This window comes from Protomyctophum parallelum, assembly GCF_964188405.1.
Source record: "Protomyctophum parallelum genome assembly, chromosome: 17".
In the NCBI taxonomy this organism is placed as follows: Eukaryota; Metazoa; Chordata; class Actinopteri; order Myctophiformes; family Myctophidae; genus Protomyctophum; species Protomyctophum parallelum.
Window position 1 is genome coordinate 29183615 of NC_139719.1, and position 24526 is coordinate 29208140.

A 24526-nucleotide genomic window follows, 5' to 3' on the forward strand; every position below is an offset into this window, starting at 1 on the left:
AAAACATATCGAAAATAGCAGATCTACCTACCATCTCTCAGTTGTGAGCTTGTAGATTTGCTACTTTCACTATTTTGTTTAGAATTTGTATTTTCACCTGGTGTTTTCATCAGTGTGATGGACAATACTTTTCAGTACTTGCCAACTAAGTGACTGTGCCTTTCAACAGAACAGAACAGGTGTTTAATAGTGCTGAAAACCAGGACAAAATCGGTAGTGGATGTTGGAAAGCGGGATGTTCTAGTGCTTTAGAGATATTTGTCAGGAATCGGAACACCCCAGTGTGAAAAACTGGAATGCCTGGTCACCACCGCACAATATCAGTAATGATGATCAACTTCATCGTGCAAATACTGTACCAGTCTGCCTCTCACCGCCGTACCCGTGCGGCATTTTTCGCGTGTCATTGCCAGCTGCTCCACGACTTCCCTGACGAGCTCCGTGCGGACATCGCCATGCACCTCAACAAGGACATCCTCCAGCTGCCCGTCTTTGAGGGCGCCAGCCGCGGCTGCCTTCGCTCCCTCTCGCTCCACATCAAGACGTCCTTCTGTGCGCCCGGCGAGTACCTGATCCGGCACGGCGACGCCCTGCACGCCAACTACTTTGTGTGCTCCGGCTCCCTGGAGGTGCTCAAGGACAGCATGGTGTTGGCCATACTAGGTTGGTGTCAAGGATCAAACGCTCTCATAGGTGGGCGTTAACGGGTCCAAGAGGATGATGAGCTTATACATGACGATCTGTCAGCTGTCATATGAGCCCTAGGCCTGATGTGGCAGCTAATCAATCATTGATTGATTTGATTTGAAACAGTTTGCAGAATACGTACATTTCAAGCACTGCACAATACAAAAATTGTTAACTGTGGACGACAACATAAAGCATTACACTTGTTTACAATAGGGTCCACCATTTTCAATTCAGCAGAATATTTAAAGACGTACAAATATACACTTCTATAAGAAAAGAAAACAGGAAATCATCATAAAAGGAGGTAAAAAGGGAAAAGACATATACAGTGAGGGGAAAGGGAGGTGGGGGGGGACTCAGACTTATTTACGGGGGCCAGTTTCGCAGTGCAGCCGTCTGTAGGTGCCGTTTGAGAGCGGTTTTGAAGGAGTCAAGGGATTCACATGTCTTAATGACTGTTGGTAGGGCGTTCCACATTTGTGTGGCTTAGGAGCAAAATAAATGTAGTCCCTTGTTTGGGCCGAATCTGGGTTGCACATGGTTTGTTGAACTCACTCTGGTGTTGTGGGTGTGGACTTCGTTGACATTAATTTAGACGGGTGCATGGGTATCTTGGTGGTGTAGTGAATCTTGTGGACCAGACCCATTGCAAGATGCTGTACTCTGTTGTCAACCCTAAGCCATTCCAACCTGTCAAAATGGGCAGGGGTGAGGTGGGTTCGGGGAGTGAGGCCAAGTAGTAGCCTCAGTGGAAGTTAAAGCCGTATCTTCCATATAGGGGTGTAATACAGCAGCTGAAAGCTGACCATTCCGTCCAAGTGAAAGTGCCACCGTTCACAGACCTGAAGGAACTCGCCTGTATGTCAAACATGCATTACATTCAGCCCACCAAATGCATTTGCTGTTGATTTTATAGTCAAATTCATGGCTGAGGAGGAGTGAGGATACGCTGGAGTTTATCCAGGTGCATAAGGAATGCATAGACGTGTTCTCAGCTAACATCATCGTCATTGTAGGAAAAAAGAAGAAAATAAATTCTGCTGCAATTCTACAAAAAAAAGTAATACATAAAATGAAAATGTTAATCAGAAATGTAATTGGACAGTGGTAGCCTAGAGCGTAAAGAAATAAAAAGTAACCAAAGGCAGGAGGTGAAGTACACAGGGCCTCAGGGGACACTCATTATTTCCACTATTTTACACACTGATTCTCATGCCATGAAAATAAGCTTATCTAGGCTAGGGAAAGGCTATTATTATTATTATTTTATTTTTCATTATTTAGGTTTTAAATGTTTGTCTTGATAGTTTTGATTAGTTCTTAAAGTGGATTTCATGGTTGTTTCTTTGAAAAGGCTTAGTTTTAGTTTTAATGTTGTAGTTTCTTTTTATTGTAATATGTATTATTCAGGGACAAGATTCGTCAAAATCTGAAAAATAAAATGTTATGACAAAGACAAAACTATTTTTTTTTACAGTTAACAGCTACAGTAACTGTAACATTTACAGTTACTTTTGTAAAGACACAATACCGTTTCAGTTTTTTTTCTTTTTGCTTTGCTTTGCTTTAGTTCAAGTAGAAAATCCTTTATTCCATAAAAAGCAAGGGTTCAAAAACGCTGTTGACCTAACAGCGGGTTGCTTTGGGCCCGTAGGTAAAGGGGATCTGATCGGCTCTGACCTGCCCCCCACTGACAAGGTCATCAAGACCAACGCGGACGTGAAGGCCCTGACCTACTGCGACCTGCAGTACATCTGCGTGCGCGGCCTCAGGGAGGTGCTGGATCTGTACCCCGAGTATGCCAGCGTGTTCTCCAACGACATCCACCAAAACCTCACCTACAACCTGCGCGAGGGCAGCCAGGATGAGGTAGGCCTACTGTAGCCATTGAGTGGCATGCACCAACGTGCATGCACGTGCACTTTTGTGTGCTTTTGAGCTGTGGTTCTCAAAGTGTGGTCTTGGAGGGTCCCATCATGGGGGCATTTGGTACCTAAATATGCTGTGTGTACACACACACACACACACACACACACACACACACACACACACACACACACACACACACACACACACACACACACACCTCCTTAAGCACACAATTATTATCTGCTACAAAATGCAGTCTAAAACCTTAAATAGCCTTGTGAATAGAACATAACAGCCTTCAGTCGTTTGTCTTCTACTGTGCTTTTGTCGCTTCCCTTGACACTCGTTCCACCTAAGTGACAAATCGAATAGAAGTCGTATTGATTTAGGCCGGGCGGGCAGTGTCCCCGACCGTGGCTGCCATGGGATTTGGAAGCAGCGTTGCACCATCAAAATTAATCATCAACACAAGTCTGTGACATGTGACATGTGACTCCTGGAAGATTCTCCTGCTGTCCATTCTGGAGGGTATACTTATTCCATGCATGATGTAATGTCTTACCGGTCCTTCATGTTGTTGCTCGGGGGGCGGGGGCGTCTGAGAAGAGCTTCCTTCATTTATTCTGTCTGATTGCAACACGAGGGATTGGACATTTGTGTCAGCCCCATGTGCTTTACCAGATGGTTTTCGGTCGTCACATGTGATGCTGGCAGATGGGGCTGAAAGGTCTGGAAAACGATTAGAATGATATGGCCTGGAATGGAAAGATGTGAATACAATAAGAAGGTCTGGAATAGAATAGAATAGATTCAACTAGAAATGCACACTGTCAAGGTGCCAACTTGCGTGTTGCACACACGCAAGTTGCCATACATGGCCTACTTTTGCGCAAGCAGAGCGCAGAGTACTCCCGACCTACGAACTTACGAACAGCCCCTCTATAAAATATATATACCTACCTTGAAGCGTACCTAAGTTACGTCACCGTCAACAGCCAATAAGGGACCACATACATGCATGTATTGGTTACCTTTTACCCACACAACATTGAAAAACATCCTAATTACGTCACCATCAACATCCAATTATAGCCACGCATACCATGCATACCACTTTTGATCCAGCCGACCACAGTACTTGCATGCTCTGCTTGCGCAAGTAATTATCTATTTTATACTTGCACTATGATATAAAGAAAGATACACTTTCATATTCCTAGGTTATAGTCCTACATATCTACAGTGGAATGACCACAGAGGTTGCACCAGGCAAGGTTTTGGGGTTGAGATGCTATTTTCCAGCCATCTGTTCAGTGGACTGCCAGGTATGCAGCCAGGACTGCAGTGCAGCCGCTGCCCCTGACAGTGTGAAGGAGTGCTCTCTGCTCAGCGGACCCACTGCCCGTTCTCCGCAGAAAGAGCTGCACAGGTGTCGACCACATCAGCACATTCTCCCTACCTCTCTCTCTCGGCTCCCATCTCTTTTTGATTTGATTTGATTTGATTTATTCAGCACAGTATAAAACTATACAAATAAATAGGAAATATTTATTATTTATCCAAAAAATAATAATAAAGGAAAGTGCTAGGAGGAGGCAAGAAGCCCAAGTCTAGAACAGTTCTTAGTTATTTACAGCGGAAATTGATTGTTAATATGTTTCTACTTTCTATATTTATAATAATCTCTACACCCCCCCCCCCCCCCCTCTCTCCCCCTCTCTCTCGCTCTCTATCGCTAACTCTCTCTCTCCCCTCCCCCCTCTCTGCCACTTATATTGGTTCATGTGGCGCACCCGTTATGCGATGCACAGCTAATCACAGCGCAGAATGACACACCTTCCAGCCAATCACAGCGCACAATACATGCAGACGCTTTCGTTCCACACATTTCGTCCTCAAATGTTGAGGACGCAACATCTGTGTAAAAAGAACCACCACTCATCTGCTGATGAGAAAAATTATGGGAAGGCTCCACACACTCAGATCTGCGTACAATCAAAGTATTTATTTTGCAAGCTTTCGGTCTGCTGACCACCTTCAGGCATCTTCAGGACGCAACATCTAAGATTATTAATTATATGCACAGGTATCAAACACCCTGAACCTTGAACAACTCAAGCAAAACACTTATGACACGAAGGAGTCTTTTTAATAGGTTAAAAAATGCAAATAACTAAGCCACTTGGTTATGTGGGGCACCAGTGTCATTAGTGTTCTATTAAGTGAATATTGATGCTCAATCTGTCAGGCTAATCAGTCTGCCTTGCTCCAGGGATAATGTCTCCTGATGAGGAGAATGTATCCCTGTGTCCAATAGAGTTATAATGACTTATTTCCCCATACAGTATGTAGTAGCACTACTACTGGCACATTCCGTGATGAGCATCCAACCAATGCTTCCAGCAAATCTGCAGGGGTTGATTGAAGTGTAAATTGAACAGGACAGAATTTTGTAGCGCAAACCTTGTATCTCCATATTTCAACTTTTTATGTTTGTTTTTTTAATGCCCTATGATGTGGGCTTTATAAATATTGAACCAATGAAAAGTATTGACAGGATCTGAGCTTGTGACAAAATAATAACAACATTGTATCGATTGGAACACAGGTTCTTTATTTCCCTTCTCCTGAAGCGGAAAACGGTTTGGACATACAAGGTTTCCACCACCAGGGAAGATTTGTTGGATTTTCTCTCTCATTGTTGCTGGCTTCCAAAGCACACGTACACGTGCACGTTCTCTGTGGCATGTCCTTAGCGATAGCATGGCTTCTGGCACAGGGTACAGCATGTGATGGTCATAGATACTGTAGACAGATGCTATATATGTGCGTGTCAAATCCATTAAAGTCATGTTGTAAGCGGCAGCACACATTGAGCCTGACGGAAGGCCTCACGCTGTCACTGCTTCACGTGTCATCCCTCCAGCTGGTAATTGGGGCAAATTGCTAGTAATTTGCCCACAATCCGGCGGAAAGACTAATTCTCCTTGGAATCTTTTGCTGCTATCAATAGCAAAATGTAGTCACAATTATGGGATTCAGCTCAGATGGTCACTGTTCAGATGTTAGCCTATGAGAAGCCACTGCCAATAGAAGACAATTGTGTGTACTTAAGGCTGGGTAATGTACAATATTAAATATCCATCACAATATTTTTGGACTATTGGTGCTTTAACAAAATGTCACAATGATAATCAATAACCATTGGTAATGCCTATCTACACAACTAAGCGTTTAAAGGTAAATAATAGCAGCTACAACAGTCGGGTAATACAGACTTTAAAAACAGAAAACCATCATATTAGGATATCCAAAACCCAAAACAACACCTAGTTTAATATCACAACATTGACATTGATACAGTATAATATAAAACATATTGACCAACCTTACGTGTTGTGTATTGTGTTAAGTGTGGATGGATAAATTACCAAGATATATTTGTGGTGCTTCAGGTCATAATCTGTCTTGCGTTATCTTTGTCATTATAGGGTCACACCAGGTTTTCAAGGTCCCCCAGGCTTCCACATGTAAGTTTTTAATCGCACTTAATTTGACAGCTGAAGGTAATATATATGATGTGTTTCATTTAAGTGTTTCTGTATTCCAGCATGAAGTTTACTGTACGGGAGCTGTCCATGAGCTGGCACACAGTTCCACCTAAAATGACACACACCCTCACTTAGTGTTATTGCCTTCAGCTGTGTTTGCCTTTTAATTAAACAACATTATTATTGCATGTGCCGTGAAGATTGTGTTCTCTCTCATTCTGTCTGTATGACCATCTTTTTACTTTTTCCCACAAGAGAGGTGCTTCTTCCTAAACTCACCTGTCACTTCAAATAGATTAGTACTAGACCTCGCTGTCATAGGTCCTGGTGACACACATCTGTTTAAACTATACTTTGTTGTATGACTCTGACTCTATGTTGGATGACTCTATGACATAAAAAGGATCTACAAGCGTGTGCTTACGGATCTGTTTTGTATTTATTTATTTTTCAAATTGAAATCTCTGAAAAATGTTCTCATTAAATGTTTGCCCATAATGCATGCCCTGAATCGGAACCAGGGTTAAAAGTGGTTATAACCACATTAACCACACTTTATGTGTACTTAGTTGACCGGGGTACTTAGTTCCCTCCTACAACAAATCTCTTTGGCTAAATAGCCGATGGACAAGCTCGCAAAGTGTCACAAGATCCGTTTTTTTCACAGAATGTCACCCCAGAATAGGGACACCACTAGGGTTCTTCAAGTGGTTAATAATGTAGCCAGAGAGACCCCACAGCAGGATAGGTTGGGCATAATTCTTTCAAGGGTGTGTGCCTGTTTGTTCAAGGTAAACCCCTCCTGTTTTTTCTGGGTCATGTTGCTATCCTATCCTCTCTGGGAGGGTTCGTGCTAGGACTTCCCCTACAGGTTGTAACTCATTAGTATCGTTAGAGAAAGCTGCAGCTCCCTGGGGGTTGCTATCTAACTGGGTCAATAGCTTTCCTAATGGGGAGCCTTATGAGCTACTTTACCTCACGACATGTGTTCCTGTCATTATTATTACAATACTGTACAGTACAGTAGCCACTTCACGTCTGCCACCAAAGGTGACACTGTGCTATTTGCAGAAATAATGTGGGCGGGAGTTTGAAGTCTGAAGTCAGTTGCTGAGTGAAGAACAATTTCCAATTCAATAAAATGAAGGGTCTGTCCATATTGATGTCCAATCTTGATGTTCAATCTCTCCATACACCGGGTAATTCAGATAATATCCTATTAAAAAAAAACCTTGCAACGTAATCCCCTGTCTTCCAGAACACACGGCATTCTTCGGAGCACAAGCTCCCGTCCATCGTGGAGACCAAAGGCGACGCCGACACAGACGGAGAGTTCTTCCACGTCTCGCCGTCGGCACGCTCCCGTCCCAACCTGCTGCTGCCCAGCCTGAGCAGCCCTGGCCGACGCACCTCCCTGGGCAACCTCCTGGGCGACGAGCTGCGGCAGTTCAACGCCCTGCGGCGCTGCCGCTCGCCCAACCTCAGCCGAGGCGTCCTGGGCAAGACCCCGTCCCACTCCCCGCAGTCGCAGTCCAAAACGGACCACGGCGAACCCCCTCCAACGGGCCTGAGGCCCGTGGTGACCCCCAGTAGGCCAGAGGATTCTGAAGGGGAGCAGAAGCCCTCTCAGCTCCTCATCCCGACCGTCACCTGCTTTGGACCTCCAGATCTTAGTCCCAGGTATGACAGTATTTTCTTATGTAACGTTTTGTAGATAAGAGACAGGAAATTGAGGTCGTTGAGATTACAAGCACACAGTCACATACAGTACCTGCTGTAGCTAGAAACATTTCGTAGCTGTCAGGCAGAAACCTCATATCTCAAGCACTTTGTTCCATTTCCTGAAAAGTAACTGACGAGTGCCCGCGGCCAAATCTACAGCCGTGCGCACCCCCAGACCCCAGTACAGTGTGTACGCTACTCCACACAGCTGGTTGAGGGTGTTAATTTATTTGTCTGCCTATTTACCTAAGTATTAATACCTTAGAGTACAAGTACCATTGCTCTTTGTGTCATGGCCTGAATGTACAATAATAAAATTAATTATTACTTGTGACCAACCTCTCTTTGTGAATTACATTAATTTGAAACAAACCAACATTTCTTTAGTTTAGAGACCACCACCTCATAGAGCTAAACCTAGAATCGTGATATCATACTTTAAGACAGAGTTCTCGTTACTGCAATGCACGCTTACACAGACACCCCCGCTTGCTCTCAAGCGAGGCCTCTCTCTCGAATATCCAGTCTCTCCTGCTAACTCCAGTTAGTTTGCAGGCTTGGTCTGAAAGTACCCTGATATACGTTCAAACTGTGTGACCTGCAAGAATGCAGCCTAGTGTCAACGACAGTCAATCATCATGCGGTAGATTCATTTTCAACCAAGTGATGCGCTCCCCGGCAACACCAAAACACGTCCCTTTTGATCAGGGACTGAGAGGATTACTACTGTGTCTTGTAAATAACTATTTACACACCAGTACTCACCAAACAGGGTAAATTCAGAGGAAACGGCGGAGGAAAAATACCAAAAGCTTTAAATGGAAGAATGCATGGGAGTCAGACTAAACCGTTTAAATAGAGGTAACAGTTGTTTAATATCCATAATAGTTCATTACAGAAAAATAGCACAGGGGCACAAAGCCCCGAAAGTAAAAAAGAGTATACAATACAAAAATCTGTATTAAGTTGTCAGCTCGGGTGAACCAGGAAAGAGAGAGATCTCTCCCTCTAACATATACATTTATACTCTTGATGCATGCAACTTTCCCCGCCCGTCCGGACGTGTCGTCTCTATAGTCACATTTCAATACACCCCTTAAGCATAAATTTGTGCTAAACGTTACAGTTCCTACTTCTCTACCATATATGGGCCTTTAACAGTGGTTTAATATATGCTGTAGGTACATCTCTATTTGCCCTCTCTCTGCTGCATGGAGAGGGCCTCTGACTTCCTGTCAGTTCTAATCACCTCGCTCGTCTGTCTATGCAGTACGCACTCACTCCCTGTCTCATACGACATAGGCAGCGTCCATTACACTTTCACATTAACCAACATAAATCCATCCAGTCTGTGCAGGAGGGTCGGCCGTAGCGTGAGAAGGCCCTCGCCCATGGCTCGGCCAGTCAGCTTGCTGGGGCGGCTGTGGTGGTATCCTCAGGGGCGCCAACACGGCTGGATGATTTGTAGGTGAAGATTTAGGGATTCCTTCATCGTAGGCCCATCTCGGTTGGCTCTGGGGACGATAGAGTGCTCCGTCCATATTCCCACGGGTCATCTCATGAGTTGGGTAGCGTGGGGGTCCCTGCGACCCTCTCCTGCCTCGGTAAGATCCTCTGTATCGATGACTGCCGCCTCTGCTCCACTCTTGCTGTCTCCTATGGGGGGGAGGAGGCGGGGGTGGCTTGTAGGTTCGTCTCGTTGTGACACACGGGGTCATCTCTGAAGCCAGGGCCGTGCCGCTCTGGCTCTCAACACCCCCTTTGGCCCCGTCTGTCCTTCCAGGCACCATCTGGACCCCTCGAGTGTAGAACATCCCCTTATCCGGCCGGACAAGGTTCAGGATTGCCGCTGTCATCAGCTGGCCCTGCGGAGATTTGTGTTGGATAGTAGCCCATATCTTCCCTGTGTCTGGGTGTTTAAACCCAACTTGATATATAGTTACGAGTGAGGGCAGGCAGTCCTCCCACCCCTCGCCTATCAGTTCGTGTTGTACTACGCCTTTTATGACGGAGGACAGCATCAAAGTGGCCACGTTTTCAAAGCTCATGTCCACAAAGGGCGGGTTACGGGGCGCCCACCCTGGTCGAAGTGCCCCTATGCGCTCCCATCCCAGGGTCTGCTCGAGGTCCCTATCTGGGATCCTATTCTTCTTCTCACCGTAGATGGCTAGTCTCCGGGAGGGAGGATCCTCCTGTGTAACATGAACTATCGTTGTCCATTCACACAAGGCGGCTGGGGGGATGGAGGTCTGGGGAGTAGTCGCTGTCGTCTCTGCTGTAGACTCCTTCACGGCAGGCCCTACCGGAGGCGGTGTAATCACCACCGTCTGCGACAAGCTCCAGTCTTTGCCGGAGAGGGGCGGCTTGCCCCCCAATGAGAATTCGTCAATGTCTTCCAAGCAGATCTCTGCTTCTCTGGAAAATTCCAATGTCTCGTCTCCGGGTTCTTTATCCCAATCCATCCCCTCTACAGCAGTATTCATGCGTAGCCTGGGTAGCTGACTTAGCTGTGAGCCTGACTGTTCACATGTGGTGTCTGGCTCCTCTGTCAACTGTCTACCCATTTTATAGGGCCCCTGGGAAGGCCGCCCCTTCCTGAGTCTTGAAGGCAGTAACCTCCCCTCTCACCCATTGGGCAAGCCTCTTGATGCTTCCCCCTACCACAGACAAGACCCCCACCCTCTGGAGCACTGCCAAGAGTGATAGAAGTCCCATCACCATTAACACAGGGATCGCCCATTTTAGAATGCCCCAGAATACTTTCCAGGCAGTTTGAAGCCATGATGAGACAGTATTGAATATGTCAGTGGCACCATCACGTATGGCTAAACCAAGATCCTTCGTAGCTGCCCCAGCGGCTCCTGCAAAAAGTATCAAATACTCCTGGAGTCGTGTTAAGGTCCAGCGCACTCGCTGGGACCTGTCTTGGGTGCAGTTTCCTGTGTTAAGGTCATAGTAGAACTCTTTGGGCCATACTCCTTCTAAGGAATAATCCTTCGCCGTCCACCCTTGTCCAGGAGACGGCGCTCCCCCATTAATCAAATACGCAGATGGGGGGGCCCAGGGATTTCTAAAATCCATGTCCAGCTTTGCACAAGCTCCTGTCATTGCCGCGTATTTATTGTAATACTGGCAATTTCCTAACAGGTCGCTGTTACCCAGCTTAAGGTTGTTACAAAACCTCTTATTCACATAGTGCCATCTGTTTATCAAATAGGCATCTACTGGCCAGGCATATGGAAAACCCTTGTCAAACCAGCCATGATACAGAGACTCCAGAGGCCCACATTTTCGAGTCTTTCCCCTCCATGTGGCTGTATCCCTTCGGCTTCCGAAACTCTGGGACCCTGCATGAGCGCGGTGACAATTCAGAAGCATAATAGGGGCGCCAGCCTCTCTAGGCTGCGCGGAGTTATACCAGTCCTCCCCATTACTTCCTTGCACGGCTCTCCAACGTAACTGGTCTGTGCGATCCTGAATAACAGGAGAGTCATACCAATGCATATTATTCCATGCATGTTTTTGCGGCGGCGGGTTTCGAGCGGGATAGTACCGCTTCACCATCGCCTCTACGTCACACCCCATCTCCTGAGCCCCCTTTGCAGTAAGGGTCCCCCAGTTTACAACTACAGACCCATCAAGTGAATGAGTGACCCGTCGAGTGGACGCTAAGTCCACCATGGCCGCGGTGGCCTCATTCACATGGTCTTCAGGGAGAGGCTCCGTGTGACGACACCAAGTTTGGTCTGTCCCGGTGCAGTATTGCTTGCCTGGTGGTGCGTAGGTAGTGTCTGGATATGCTCCGAAACGAGCCCCCGAGGCCTTGTAGCTCGGTTCTAAACCCCACCGCAAAAGATAACCGTCATCGGTCTTTTGTGTAAGAATCAAGGGAGGTGGGAATAGTACCGTCCCCGCTGCTCTGGTGAATTCTATCCAGGCATGTTTTCGTGCGGGACTCTGAGTCTTCCAACCCATCACCAGTTCCTCCACCTTTTTCATGGACCCATCCGGGTTCCGGTTTGGGGACCTAGCCGATTCATCTGGTGCTTTCTCGAGCATAGCCCCTACCCGCGCCACGAACGCTCCTGGGAGCTCAGTCCTAAGACTAGCTCGTGTGACATGAAGCTGTAGGCCCGTAGTCATGGCTGCAAACTGTTGATGTAAGAACATCGCCATTTTATCTTCCGGGGTATCGGCTTCCTTCTGCCAACAATGACCCATCTTACGGAGTTCCCCGTGGGTCAACCCGAGGCCTGCATATGCATCCCAGTCATTAAACCGTTTGCCCGGTTTAATTAAATTGATTCGCCATCGTCTCAAGTTTTCTCTAAAACTGATCCGACATGAAGCATTAGCTGTGAGTGTACCATCAGCCATCACCCCTAAGCCCTTAGCCTGACGACAAATAGAGAGTAGGTCTCCCTCCTCGTCTACTACTTTACCAAAGAGTTGTTCCGTGGTCTTATTTCGCCACGGCTCATCGGTCTTGTCCAGGGCTACTTCTATGCAGGACAACAGGGTGTCCACAATGTACTCTCCAAAGGGACCCGTCATATTAGCCACCTGCGAGGGGCTCAGTACTGGTGCTAAGAAGTAAAACAACCTTGCACCTGACGCCATGGTCACGTTCCTGATCCAGTTCAGCCCTGGCGGGTAGCTCTCTAATACCCCTGGTCCTGGTTTCGACTTTCCCAGTATCCAAGGGAACCACTCTTGCTCCTCACGCCGAGGGCATCCTGCCGCGGCCTGTTCTAGTAGCGTCACAGGAGAAGCGCTACTAGGCGCTCTTTTGCTCCTTGTACGTCGCAGTTTGGGTATGAGGATTGGTGAGTTCACCGGTAATTGATCCAGAAATGCCGTTAGCTCTCTCTGAGAGTCGGCTGGCCACTGCGTGACCGTCTGGGCTATCAGTGTTGCCGGTTCCCCCGCAAGGTCAGTTAAGGACCGGGTAACCCCCCTTTCTACTGCCTTCGTCCCATTTACCTGCGTGAGGGAGCAGTTCGATATCTCTTCCCAGTGGGACCACTGCGGGTCTTCGGGACCCTGGTGTCTCGCCACCACTGTTACACAGATGAACCTCTGTTCAGGGCCCATCGTGATTTTGATGTTCTGAACTATCTCTCCGTTTGGTCCGTTAGGGAAGATCTGTTGGATCCATGAAGACTGGCTTCCTTGGATCGCCTCCAGCCTCTGCTGGAGCATAGTACCCCAGTTGACATATTTGTTACACACGTCGGGTCGAAGAATCCAGCATTCAGGCATGTCCACTTCTAACTTACATTCTGGTGGATCTTCCCAAACGTGTCCCCTGACGGGAGTCTGCCCCTGGGCACTCGCTTGAAATGCCCGCCACTTCCACCAGAACTCTCTTAGCCGAGAGGACTGTCGTGGAGGACAGGGTAGTGGGCTGACTACCGTCAGGAATTGGACGCTGGGTCCGGTTCTCACCCTGATTGTGGGTGCCAGAAATTCCCACGAGACCCTCTGCTGAGGGTACTTCAGCGCCCTGATATATCCCAACAGAGCTACTACCGCCAAGAGGATCAGTGTCCACTTGACTATTTTCTTGGCCAGCCATCGTGAAAAAGTTATCTTTTTCACGGAGGGAGCGATCTCGCCCACTCTTGGCTCCTCGTCCTCATCTGAGGAGAGGTCGGGTAACTCAAACGTTACCCTCCTTCGGGTGCACAGCATATTATTCTCCCCCTTCCTGTCCTCGGCGACTGGGTCACACCTGTGGGGGAGGACAGATATAGGTTATTAGGCTGTGAAATGACCCCGACGCTTAGGAAGAAGCCGGTACATCCAGCCCTTCCTGGTCGGAGGCCTGCGTGGATCTGGGTGGTCAGGCTTCGCCCGTGCCACCCCTCCCTGGCCTTGGGTCCGCGCGCCCAAGACCTTCTCGGGCGTGGTAATGTCCACGTGCATCGACAATATATCCCCCGTACCTGGGGTCAGCTCTAGTGACAATACGATGATCACCAGCTGAAATGACTTGTCTACCCTCACGTCCCGAGAGCCCACAGCCCCTAGGTTGAGCGGGCTCCACGCCGGACCCTCCTTAACTAGTATCGGCCACCTCAACTCCTCTCGGGCATTGCACTTTTTCTTGTGCATTGAAACATCAGTGTACCAATCATGTCTCTTTGACGAGGCGAATGGGTCCCTGTAGGGGACCGGTTGACTAAAATTGACCCTCAGGTCACGCCTCGAGGCCAGCATGCATCGTATGATGCTGGCTAGATCCATGAGCAGACACCTGCCCGTCAAGGCGCTGGCCGCCTTCCCCTTATAGTTGACGCCCAGTACCTTTCGGCGGCTCGCTGTGTCAGCCACGTACATCGTGTCTGGTCCTTTGCGTTGCATCGCCACCGTGTACCTGGACGCATTGAATCTGGGGTAACAAGTCTCTATGCTCCGCTCTAGGTCTGTTTTCAACAGTGCGGCCATGTCTTCCATGCTACCTCGGAATTGTAATCCGTCCCTATCACGGTAGGCTTTCCGCACTGCTGCCGTACCTGGCTGCAGGACCCCCCTACCCGTGGTCAGATAGATTCCGGAGTTCACCACCACCTCCCTGTGGTGATGGCATTTCAGAAGGGCGTTTCCTGCCCATAGGCATTTGCATTTCATGGCCGTGTCCTTCGTCATCGAGGGAAATGTTGCTAAGACGCAACGCGGACCATATCTGATGAAACACTGAGGGCACAGCAGTACCCTGCAACCTCTTGGACCTTCCCGAGGACCCAAGGTTCCTTCCAGTTCGTCAGAGGCTCGGTGGGTACCTCCGGGGACTATAGCCGGTTTTTCCCCTGCCATTCCCCTCCACCGAGCCTGTGCCACCTTTGTGCGACATATGGCGCAATTCAGGTAGGCATCCTTTCGGCTAACATTAAACCAGGCAATGAACTCCCGGTCCATGCCGGTTTCTGGCATATAGCCTTCCATAGCCCTCTCGGCTCGCCTTGTGCATTTACCCAAAAAGATCTCCTCGCCGTTCGGTCCAGTAGCCATGCATAGCAGAACCCTCTGTCTCGCGCAATCCAATGCAAAGGGCAGTGTCACTGCTCCCGCCTCCTCCGAAGGGACGGTGCTTGCACCATCCCATGAGAAGGCAGACAGAATCCCTTCTGCCTCTCTCATGGAGGAAGCGAGGCTGTGTGCCCCCGCATTAGAACTCTCTGCCATGATATCACTACGGTTTTTAAGGTGAAGTGGTCTTTCGAACCTGGTCTATGTGCACTATACCAAAATTCTCTAAGATCAGTCTGTGTGGTCCTAACACCTTCCGGACGGTGTCCGCACCCTCACACTTGGGTGCTGGATTCCCAGGAAGGGTCTTTCGATGTACCCAGACCGTCTCGCCTGGAAGGAAAAGAGGAGAGATGTCATTAGTGCCAGGCACAAATCTCTTGGCCTCCCTTCCCAGGTTTACGGTACTGTGTAGATCTACTAGGCAATGAGGCTCATCCCAACAAGTCTCATAGCCGTGCTTCACAATGAACTCTTTAGCCTCTCTTACTGCTCTTTCAGCTACCCCATTGGTGCTGGGCATATAAGGGACAGAGTATTCGACTTCCACTCCTCTGTTTTCGAGGAGGGACACCACACTCTCGTGTTTGAAATATGTGGCATTGTCCATTCTCATGGACTCGACTTTTGGTTCCTCTGACAAGAACCTACCCATTGCATCGGCGACCTGCGCGCCGGTGGTGGCGGACAACGGAGAAATCCGTATCTGTCCCGGTCCATTGTCAGCGATAACTAGTCCATACCGCCTCCCCTTCCGGGTTGGTCGGGACATAGGTCCAAATATGTCAGCCGAGAAGTGAGAGCCGGCGATCGGTACCGCAATCTTCCCTTCTGGCTGGGCTGCTGGCTTTGTCCCCTTAACCAGGGCACAGCGGCTGCACGTTTTACGGCCTGCTATTGCTCTAGACCTGGCCTTGGGGACCATGATGTCATGCCTTTTGAGGTACATCAGCATCCTTTTGGATCCTACGTGACCCAAAGCAATATGGATCTGGGTTAATATTCGATCGGCCTCAGCCTCTGGTACCTGAAGGACTCTTCCTTCAGTCCACCCAGCAGGCCCCACTATTTTAAGAGCCTTCACATGGGCTGCAGGATTCCCGTTTCTGGCCTGTGCCAATGAATCTACTGCTCGGTTCCCGTCGAACCAGAACCCTGTTTCGTCCGTGTGGCTCTTAACCTTTTTCCACCGTAACTCGGTCCCACAAGACTGTTCGGTGATCAGCGCCCACAGCTCATTATGTGCCATAGGCTTTCCGGTGGTGGTCTGGAATTCCCTGGCTTGCCAGAATTCCAGTTCACAGGTCCCCCCTCTGTAACAGTAGTCACTGTCCGTGATTATCGTCACGACGGGAAGCCTGCGTCTCCGGCATTCTAATAATCCTTCTAGAATGCCTAGCACTTCTGCCGTTTGGGCAGATCCCACTACCCATCCTGAGTTCGCTTTATGGGTTTTTACTGTGGGATTCGCTCCTTCGGGGTCTTTGCACTCTTGCAAGACATACGCCCACTTGGAGCGCTCTCCGTCATCTCGCTGATGGCTCCCATCAGTGAACAAGAACCAGTTGCATGTACGCACTGGTTTTGCAGTTTTTTCCTTCTGTTCGCATGGCACCTTGTGTCCATGAGTCAGAAATTTGACCTGGGGATCAGTGAGCAGCATCGCCCACTCTCCCCAGCGACTAGTCACCGCTCGGGACCCCTTTATGGTTCCCTTAGAGGCATGCTGCAACGCCTCATGCGGTGTTATCACCACTAGATCCTGGCTCTGAGCCAGGTCTTTCAGCGGGTGATAGAATTTCCATATTCCACACAGAGTCTGCTCTTCTTGTGTGAACTTCAACTCTGTGTTGGAGAATTTCATGGACAGGTAGAGGCAGGGTTTCTGACTCTTCCTGTTTCGACATTCCAACGACAGTCCCCCCATCGATCTCGTGGGGTGGACTTCGAGGGATCGTTCGGAGATCCTTTTTTCAAGATCCCGACTTTCGTTAAGGACGTGGGCCTGGAATACCGCCCATGCTTCCGTGCAGTCTGGTATCGGCACGTGCCTGTCCTTGGGGCTTTTCTGGCCTATAGCCTGCCCCTTCAGCTTATGCAGAGGCGCCGCATGCTGTGCATAGGCCGGTATGTGCGTCATGATGTGACCACATTTCCCCATGACTGAGTCGAGCTGGGACAACAGTCTTGGCTGGACGAGACCTCTTACTTGGGCCATGTACTCAGCACACACCGCCTTGCCTGTATCTGTGATGTTAAAACCCAGATACTTTAGGCTGAACTGCGCAATCTCGCATTTCTTCAAGCCTATTTTCAGGCCTGCATCTGCAAGGCGCTTAATCACTTCTTCCAATATATCTAGATGTTCTGTCTCTGTGTCGTTCGACCAGCACACATCATCTATGTATATTACGAGTGGCAGCCCTTCGAGTATGGTCTCCATAACCGTCTGAAAGTGGTTCGAGCTGTTCTTATATCCCTGTATCAAAACTGCCCACCCATAAGAGACTCCTTCCCATGTAAAGGCAGTCTTCTGGGTGGACCCCTCATCGATAGGGACACTCCAGTAGCCGTTAGCCATATCCAAGCTAGTTTTCCACCTTTTGTTGGGTAAATTTCTAGTGGTGGCGGCTATGTTGATTAGCGACCGGGTATCGGTACAAGTCCGAACGTTCAGTGCAATCAAATTTTGCACTAGTCGCCATGTCCCGTCACCTTTAGCCACTCCCATAATCGGGGTGTTGGTGACTGCTGATTCCAGCTTGACCAGCACTCCTAATGCCAGGAGTTCCTTCACTGTCTTGTTCAGCTCCGATTTGCATTCAGGATGCACGCGGTGCTGCGCTTGTCTGGGAGGTATTGTCCCCCTTATGGTGTGGCGAAATTTATCGCTCACCCTGCCCACATCATTCTTGTGCTGGGCATAGACTCCTGTCATCAGGATCTGCTTCAACCGATCCTTCATCGTGGAATCGGAGGCTGCTATTACCTTCGACATTTCCCTCGGAATGTCTACTGGCTTCATGTAGCAGATGCGGAGTAGGTGTGGCTCTCCTCCAGGTTCCCTTGCCAAGTGCATAAGGTCCCCTGGAGCCAGTAAGGGTTCTGCCCCTGGTCCAGCCACTACTCCTTTAATACCATGTTTTGAACCGGTATCCATGACACTGGTCGTGCCATCCGCCATTGCAACACACAGGGACCCTGTGGTTTCTGTGTCGCAATGCATGGAGATCTCAGCTCCAGTATCCACGAGGTATTCTTCCTCGCTCAGCCGACAAAATAGCTTAGACCCCTTTTCAGTAGTGTGAGTTGCCAGAGCAGCTAATAAGGGCCGCTCTAAGCTGTCAATTGTCACCAGGGTCTTTATAGCTACTTGTTCCGCTCTTTCAGGGCCTGTCTCTTGGCCACATGGTTGTCTTTCTCCTCTTGGGAGAGAGTTTTCCAGACCTCTTGGTCTATAAACGGGAGACTTTGCTCCGGTTTGTTCCTCTGAGATCTTCGCGGGGGGGCCTGGGATGTCTTTTCCCCCCGCGTCTCGTTTTTTGTCCGCTCCTGGGCTTTACCCTGGGGCTTTGGAGGTATGCTCCGCTGCTGCGGTGCCCTCTGGTCAGGCTCTTTGGCACGCGTCTCAGGTCTGGGTTGGGACCCGGCCTCGCGTTTATAGCGAAGCAGGGCCTTCTCCCTGTCCCATACGTTGCACTCTGCCATTATTTCCGCGGTGTTCAAATTATTACACCTTGCTGCCAGCGTGGCGGCTCCCTTCACTCCCGCGAACAATTTCTCGAGGAGCAGGGTCTGCCTAGAGCTGGTTGCTGCGGCCATGATCTCATGAGCCGCGAACGCGAGCTTTTGCTCATCATTGGAGACCTTTTCTACTAGGTCTTTCACCAATGTTTCTCCCGCATCGTGGCCTGGGATGTTAACATCTAGGCCTGCGAGTAGCTTGAGGGTGGCCCCTTCTGGGATACCAAGGTCCTGTGTATTGCTCAGGACTCGTGCGGCCTCAGGACAATCATAATAGGGCGAGTGCCTGAAAGCCCTCGAGACCCTTTTCAGATATGCCTGGGCTCCCTCTTTTGGACTCCTAGCTGGAGTCATGCACTTAACAGTTTTGACTAGTTCGCCAAAATGCCTGGCGTCTGAAACCGACGCCGTAGCATTGAGGGACCCCTTACCCGGGTCGCTCAATAAGGACGCAAGAGCGTGCAGGTTAGGGTTACCAGCCGGGCTTGAATGCACACTGCTGAGGGAATTTAGCAGCTGCAGGTGCGCTTCCTGGTCCGGTGTGGCCATCCCCACTACCCTGGCTGCCCTTGCCACCGCTTTGTCTCTCCGATTGACTTCCTCACGCAGGTGCTCATACCCTGCCTCGAGGAAGGAGTTCTTCCATGTCCTCGGGAGACCGGTTTGGTGTAATATTCGTTCAGCGGACGGAGAGCGTGCCAGTCTTCTGGCAGCTTCCCAGTCCACTGGGTAGCCTGGGTGAATGAAACCTCGTTCATCCCCCTCCAGCTCAGGGTCTGAATCAGTTCCACTGTCCAGCCCTTCCACAGTCGGGGACCAAGTCAGTCCCGCGTTCGTGGTGATATAGGGTCCCTGCAACGGGTAGCCCTCTCTCAGTGGCCTGTGCAAGATGGGGCCCGCCCTAGCGTCTTTTGACCGCGGGGCGGTACCTCTCTCACGAGGCCTTGAGCGCTCAGATCTGCGTCCCCTCTGGGAACTGGCTTTCGCCGGAGGATTAGGGTCTCCGTGAAGACCACGGTCCTCATCTGAGTCTGAGTCTGAATAGCCCCTCACAGCAGCCCTTCTGGCCTGTGGGGCCGAGCTACGCCTTAAACCTCTGTGGTTAGACACTCTGTCTGGCGGCTCGTTGAAACTCACTCGGGGCGGGAAGCCTCGGGAGTTCTCAGAATAGGCCGGTGAATCCGCGCCTGACCTTCGGCGCCTAGCGCTCTGGTCTTCACTTGAGGGTAACCTCGGGGGAGGGGAGTGATCAGACTCATCTTCCTCCTCCAACTCCCTCCGTAGGAGGTGTACTTTACCCTCTAGGTACTCCATATTTCCGTAGTCGTTTACCACAACGACTACTCGCCTGACCGTGTCATTGGCCAGTGACGTTATTGTTTGGGCTACTAAGTCTAGTACCCATTGGTGTTTCAGACCCATGTATCGGTATCTACCGTGTGCTAGCCACAGTGTAACCTGTGGGGGTCGTGTGGGGTTGATTCCCGGTGGAGCCAGTGAATAGTTCACTATGGTTCTCCTCAGCATTAGCCACCAGACTCTGGTCTGATCCTCAGCAACTCTGGTGGTTCTGGAGGAAAGTGGCTCTGGAAGCAAGGCCAGGTTAACCAGGAGGCTGTACTTATCGTCCAGATAGCCTGCTTGACATTCCATTGGCCTCCCAGGGGTCATGGGTCTGTTGTCCCTGGTCAACATAAGCGTGTGCCTTTCATACTCCATATGGAGTGTGCCCAGGTCTGTTCTCAACTGGTTTTCCCACCGGCTGAGTTCTCTCAGATTTGGGTGAGTAAGTGTTATTAACGGAGCCTTTACCCTTCCCACTGGTTCCATTAGGGGGGCTACGGTTATTGCCAGCTGCACATTCCCTACTTTTAGGAAGCGCGCTGGTCTCTCTCCTCTGCTCAGTCCAGACTGCGGCCCCGGAAAGTCTCCGTTCGGTGGGCATTGTCTTATGGCTGACGGAGGTGTGTTTATGCCCCTAGGGGCTAGATTAGATGGAGGACGCGCACCTGCCTCTGCAGGGGTGCTATGAACGGGAGTTCGTATCCTGTTGTTCATTTCCACCGAGACAGCGCGTCTCTCCACCGCCTGAGCCTCACCCAGGTCGGAGCTGAATCTCCCAGTGGCCTCAGTCTCGCCTGTAGGCAAAGACTGGGTAAAGCCTGCTGCCCCAGAGCTGCACTGACCGTCATGTCTGACATCCGGTCCCCTGGGGGGCGTTCTTAACGCCGTCAGTCTATTCGCTAGCTCCAGGCGTAGTTGCTCGGCCATGGATTGCTCAGCCCGGTCTGGGCTCCGCGGTCCCACAGTGTACACTGCCGACCGGGCTTCATTTAGTCGAGCGTACTCCCCGGAGGAGTCTTCTCCCCCGGGAGGCCCGCCGCCTTCGGTTCTATGACCATTAGGCATGTTTTCACGCAGGCTCTGCCCTTTGACCCGGTGTTGCTCCTGTCTCATCGCGTCAGACAAAGATCGTTCGGGTATGAGTAGGTGGACTCGACACGCCCCTGGAGTGCGGGACGTGGGTCCTATCGCTCTCTCAAGCTCGTTGAGGAAACTAGTCATGCTCACTTGTGCGTCATAGTGAAACGTTCCTACTCCAAAGAGCGTCATGACCAGTGTCAATGCGCTTACTTCTATTGCCGCATCAAAAGCATTTCTGTAATAGCGAGACAGCCATCCTGTTTGAATGGCTGGTTCCACTTCCGGTGCACAGTCTGTCAGTGCTATGTTTAATATACCTGCATATCCCTTCCGCACTAATTCATAGGCGGGACACCGGTATACTGCTCCGTCAACCAGACCCCCAGGGGGTAGGTTCTGGACGAATCTCGTACAGTTATCTTGATAGTCATGCCCGGCTAGTTCGGCTATTGCCCGTGCGACTCCGGCCCCATTGACTAGGAGCCGGTTGGCTGGATTAACCAGCCATACTTCTGTGCCTACTGGTTGGTAGGACTCGAGCCGGGTCTGGTGTATTACCAGGTTATTCATGGTCTCCGGTGTGCTTGGAAACCTTTCTTGTGGTATCGGCGACAGCCGCGGGGTGCTTTGTCGAGGGGCGTCCTCGGGCCACGTTGCCCGAGGTACTGCCGCGTTCCCCATAGCCAGTAGGCCGTCGCCCCACTGTTCTGTCCCCGCTATTTCTCCATACACGCCGTATGGAGGGGGGGGGTTCTCGCCTGGGGGTGTGTATAGGTTCCCCCAGGGTGGAGTGATCATGGGAAAGGCCTCCGCGAATCGCGGCAGGTTCTCAACCCCATTAACTGTCTCCATTCTACCCAAGTCTGGGTAGTGAGAGCTTCGGGCGAATTGCCCTGGCGGTGCGCTCGGCCCGCCATCCTCGGAGGAAACTTCGTCCTCTCGGGACGTCACCGTCTCAGCAATCGACGGGACAGGAGACGGGGCTCGCTCACTCATGCTGAGTTAGCTTGGGATTTGTCCCGCGTCTCCTTTGCGCAACTGATCTCAGTTCGCGATAACACTTTATCTCGATATTTACAAGAAAATAGTTCTCATGAAAAGGTATTGGCTTGAGTTCCTAAGTAAGATGTTTATCCTTATATCTTAAGGCGCCCGCTGGCCCACGGGCCTTACTGTCACTCTGTTTGAGACGGATGCGCGTGGATTACTGCGTCGTTCCGGCCGTTCCTTACTCACCTAAAATCTATACTATATCAGTATTATCACTTTCAATCTGCTTCCAATTAATAATTCACGGTTGGTCAAATCTAAAGGCTACTTCAGGTTCTTTACTGTGTAATATGAAAGACCAATAATGACAATAATTTATAAAAAACAAGTTCTACATTTATTTTTTATACCTAGTAATTATTTACCATCATTAATCAATTATATCCTGTTCGTGACGCCATGGCGAGTGCCCGCGGCCAAATCTACAGCCGTGCGCACCCCCAGACCCCAGTACAGTGTGTACGCTACTCCACACAGCTGGTTGAGGGTGTTAATTTATTTGTCTGCCTATTTACCTAAGTATTAATACCTTAGAGTACAAGTACCATTGCTCTTTGTGTCATGGCCTGAATGTACAATAATAAAATTAATTATTACTTGTGACCAACCTCTCTTTGTGAATTACATTAATTTGAAACAAACCAACATTTCTTTAGTTTAGAGACCACCACCTCATAGAGCTAAACCTAGAATCGTGATATCATACTTTAAGACAGAGTTCTCGTTACTGCAATGCACGCTTACACAGACACCCCCGCTTGCTCTCAAGCGAGGCCTCTCTCTCGAATATCCAGTCTCTCCTGCTAACTCCAGTTAGTTTGCAGGCTTGGTCTGAAAGTACCCTGATATACGTTCAAACTGTGTGACCTGCAAGAATGCAGCCTAGTGTCAACGACAGTCAATCATCATGCGGTAGATTCATTTTCAACCAAGTGATGCGCTCCCCGGCAACACCAAAACACGTCCCTTTTGATCAGGGACTGAGAGGATTACTACTGTGTCTTGTAAATAACTATTTACACACCAGTACTCACCAAACAGGGTAAATTCAGAGGAAACGGCGGAGGAAAAATACCAAAAGCTTTAAATGGAAGAATGCATGGGAGTCAGACTAAACCGTTTAAATAGAGGTAACAGTTGTTTAATATCCATAATAGTTCATTACAGAAAAATAGCACAGGGGCACAAAGCCCCGAAAGTAAAAAAGAGTATACAATACAAAAATCTGTATTAAGTTGTCAGCTCGGGTGAACCAGGAAAGAGAGAGATCTCTCCCTCTAACATATACATTTATACTCTTGATGCATGCAACTTTCCCCGCCCGTCCGGACGTGTCGTCTCTATAGTCACATTTCAATACACCCCTTAAGCATAAATTTGTGCTAAACGTTACAGTTCCTACTTCTCTACCATATATGGGCCTTTAACAGTGGTTTAATATATGCTGTAGGTACATCTCTATTTGCCCTCTCTCTGCTGCATGGAGAGGGCCTCTGACTTCCTGTCAGTTCTAATCACCTCGCTCGTCTGTCTATGCAGTACGCACTCACTCCCTGTCTCATACGACATAGGCAGCGTCCATTACACTTTCACATTAACCAACATAAATCCATCCAGTCTGTGCAGGAGGGTCGGCCGTAGCGTGAGAAGGCCCTCGCCCATGGCTCGGCCAGTCAGCTTGCTGGGGCGGCTGTGGTGGTATCCTCAGGGGCGCCAACACGGCTGGATGATTTGTAGGTGAAGATTTAGGGATTCCTTCATCGTAGGCCCATCTCGGTTGGCTCTGGGGACGATAGAGTGCTCCGTCCATATTCCCACGGGTCATCTCATGAGTTGGGTAGCGTGGGGGTCCCTGCGACCCTCTCCTGCCTCGGTAAGATCCTCTGTATCGATGACTGCCGCCTCTGCTCCACTCTTGCTGTCTCCTATGGGGGGGAGGAGGCGGGGGTGGCTTGTAGGTTCGTCTCGTTGTGACACACGGGGTCATCTCTGAAGCCAGGGCCGTGCCGCTCTGGCTCTCAACAGTAACTGTGTTGGTCATACAAGGTTTCCACCTGACAGCGATGATATACAATAATACATAATAGCAATATACAATATAGGCCTACACTAGAGCAATATAAATAACATTATAAAACAGATTCATTTTTAATCTCGTAATCTGATTTATTGATAGGTGTGGTATAATAACCATTTACCATGGCTGTGAAGTCTAATGGTCTTTGTACAGTTCCATATCCCCCCACGGCTAAGAAAGAAATGTTAGGCTACTAACTAAGTGAATGTGAAACTGAAGGTGAACTTCGATCCCTGTGGAAAAGCTTAACAATGTGGAAGCTCTTCAATGCTGAAAACCAGAACCACTTAAGTGGATGGTGTGTGTGCACCGCATAATGTCAGCCGATCTCACTGCACTTGATTAAGTGAGCACCTTGTGGACCTTC

At 49.5% G+C, this 24526-nt stretch overlaps 1 protein-coding gene across 2 annotated transcripts in view; it reads left to right on the top strand.

Moving 5' to 3' along the window:
- kcnh4b (potassium voltage-gated channel, subfamily H (eag-related), member 4b) overlaps positions 1 to 24526 on the top strand; it is a 100104-nt gene that overhangs the window by 67513 nt on the left and 8065 nt on the right. For both annotated transcript variants that reach the window (XM_083787722.1, XM_083787721.1), the window contains 4 exons: positions 414 to 663; positions 2345 to 2559; positions 6051 to 6089; positions 7369 to 7790. In XM_083787722.1, coding sequence (XP_083643848.1) covers positions 414 to 663; positions 2345 to 2559; positions 6051 to 6089; positions 7369 to 7790 — 926 coding nt within the window. The remainder of the gene's footprint in view (positions 1 to 413; positions 664 to 2344; positions 2560 to 6050; positions 6090 to 7368; positions 7791 to 24526) is intronic.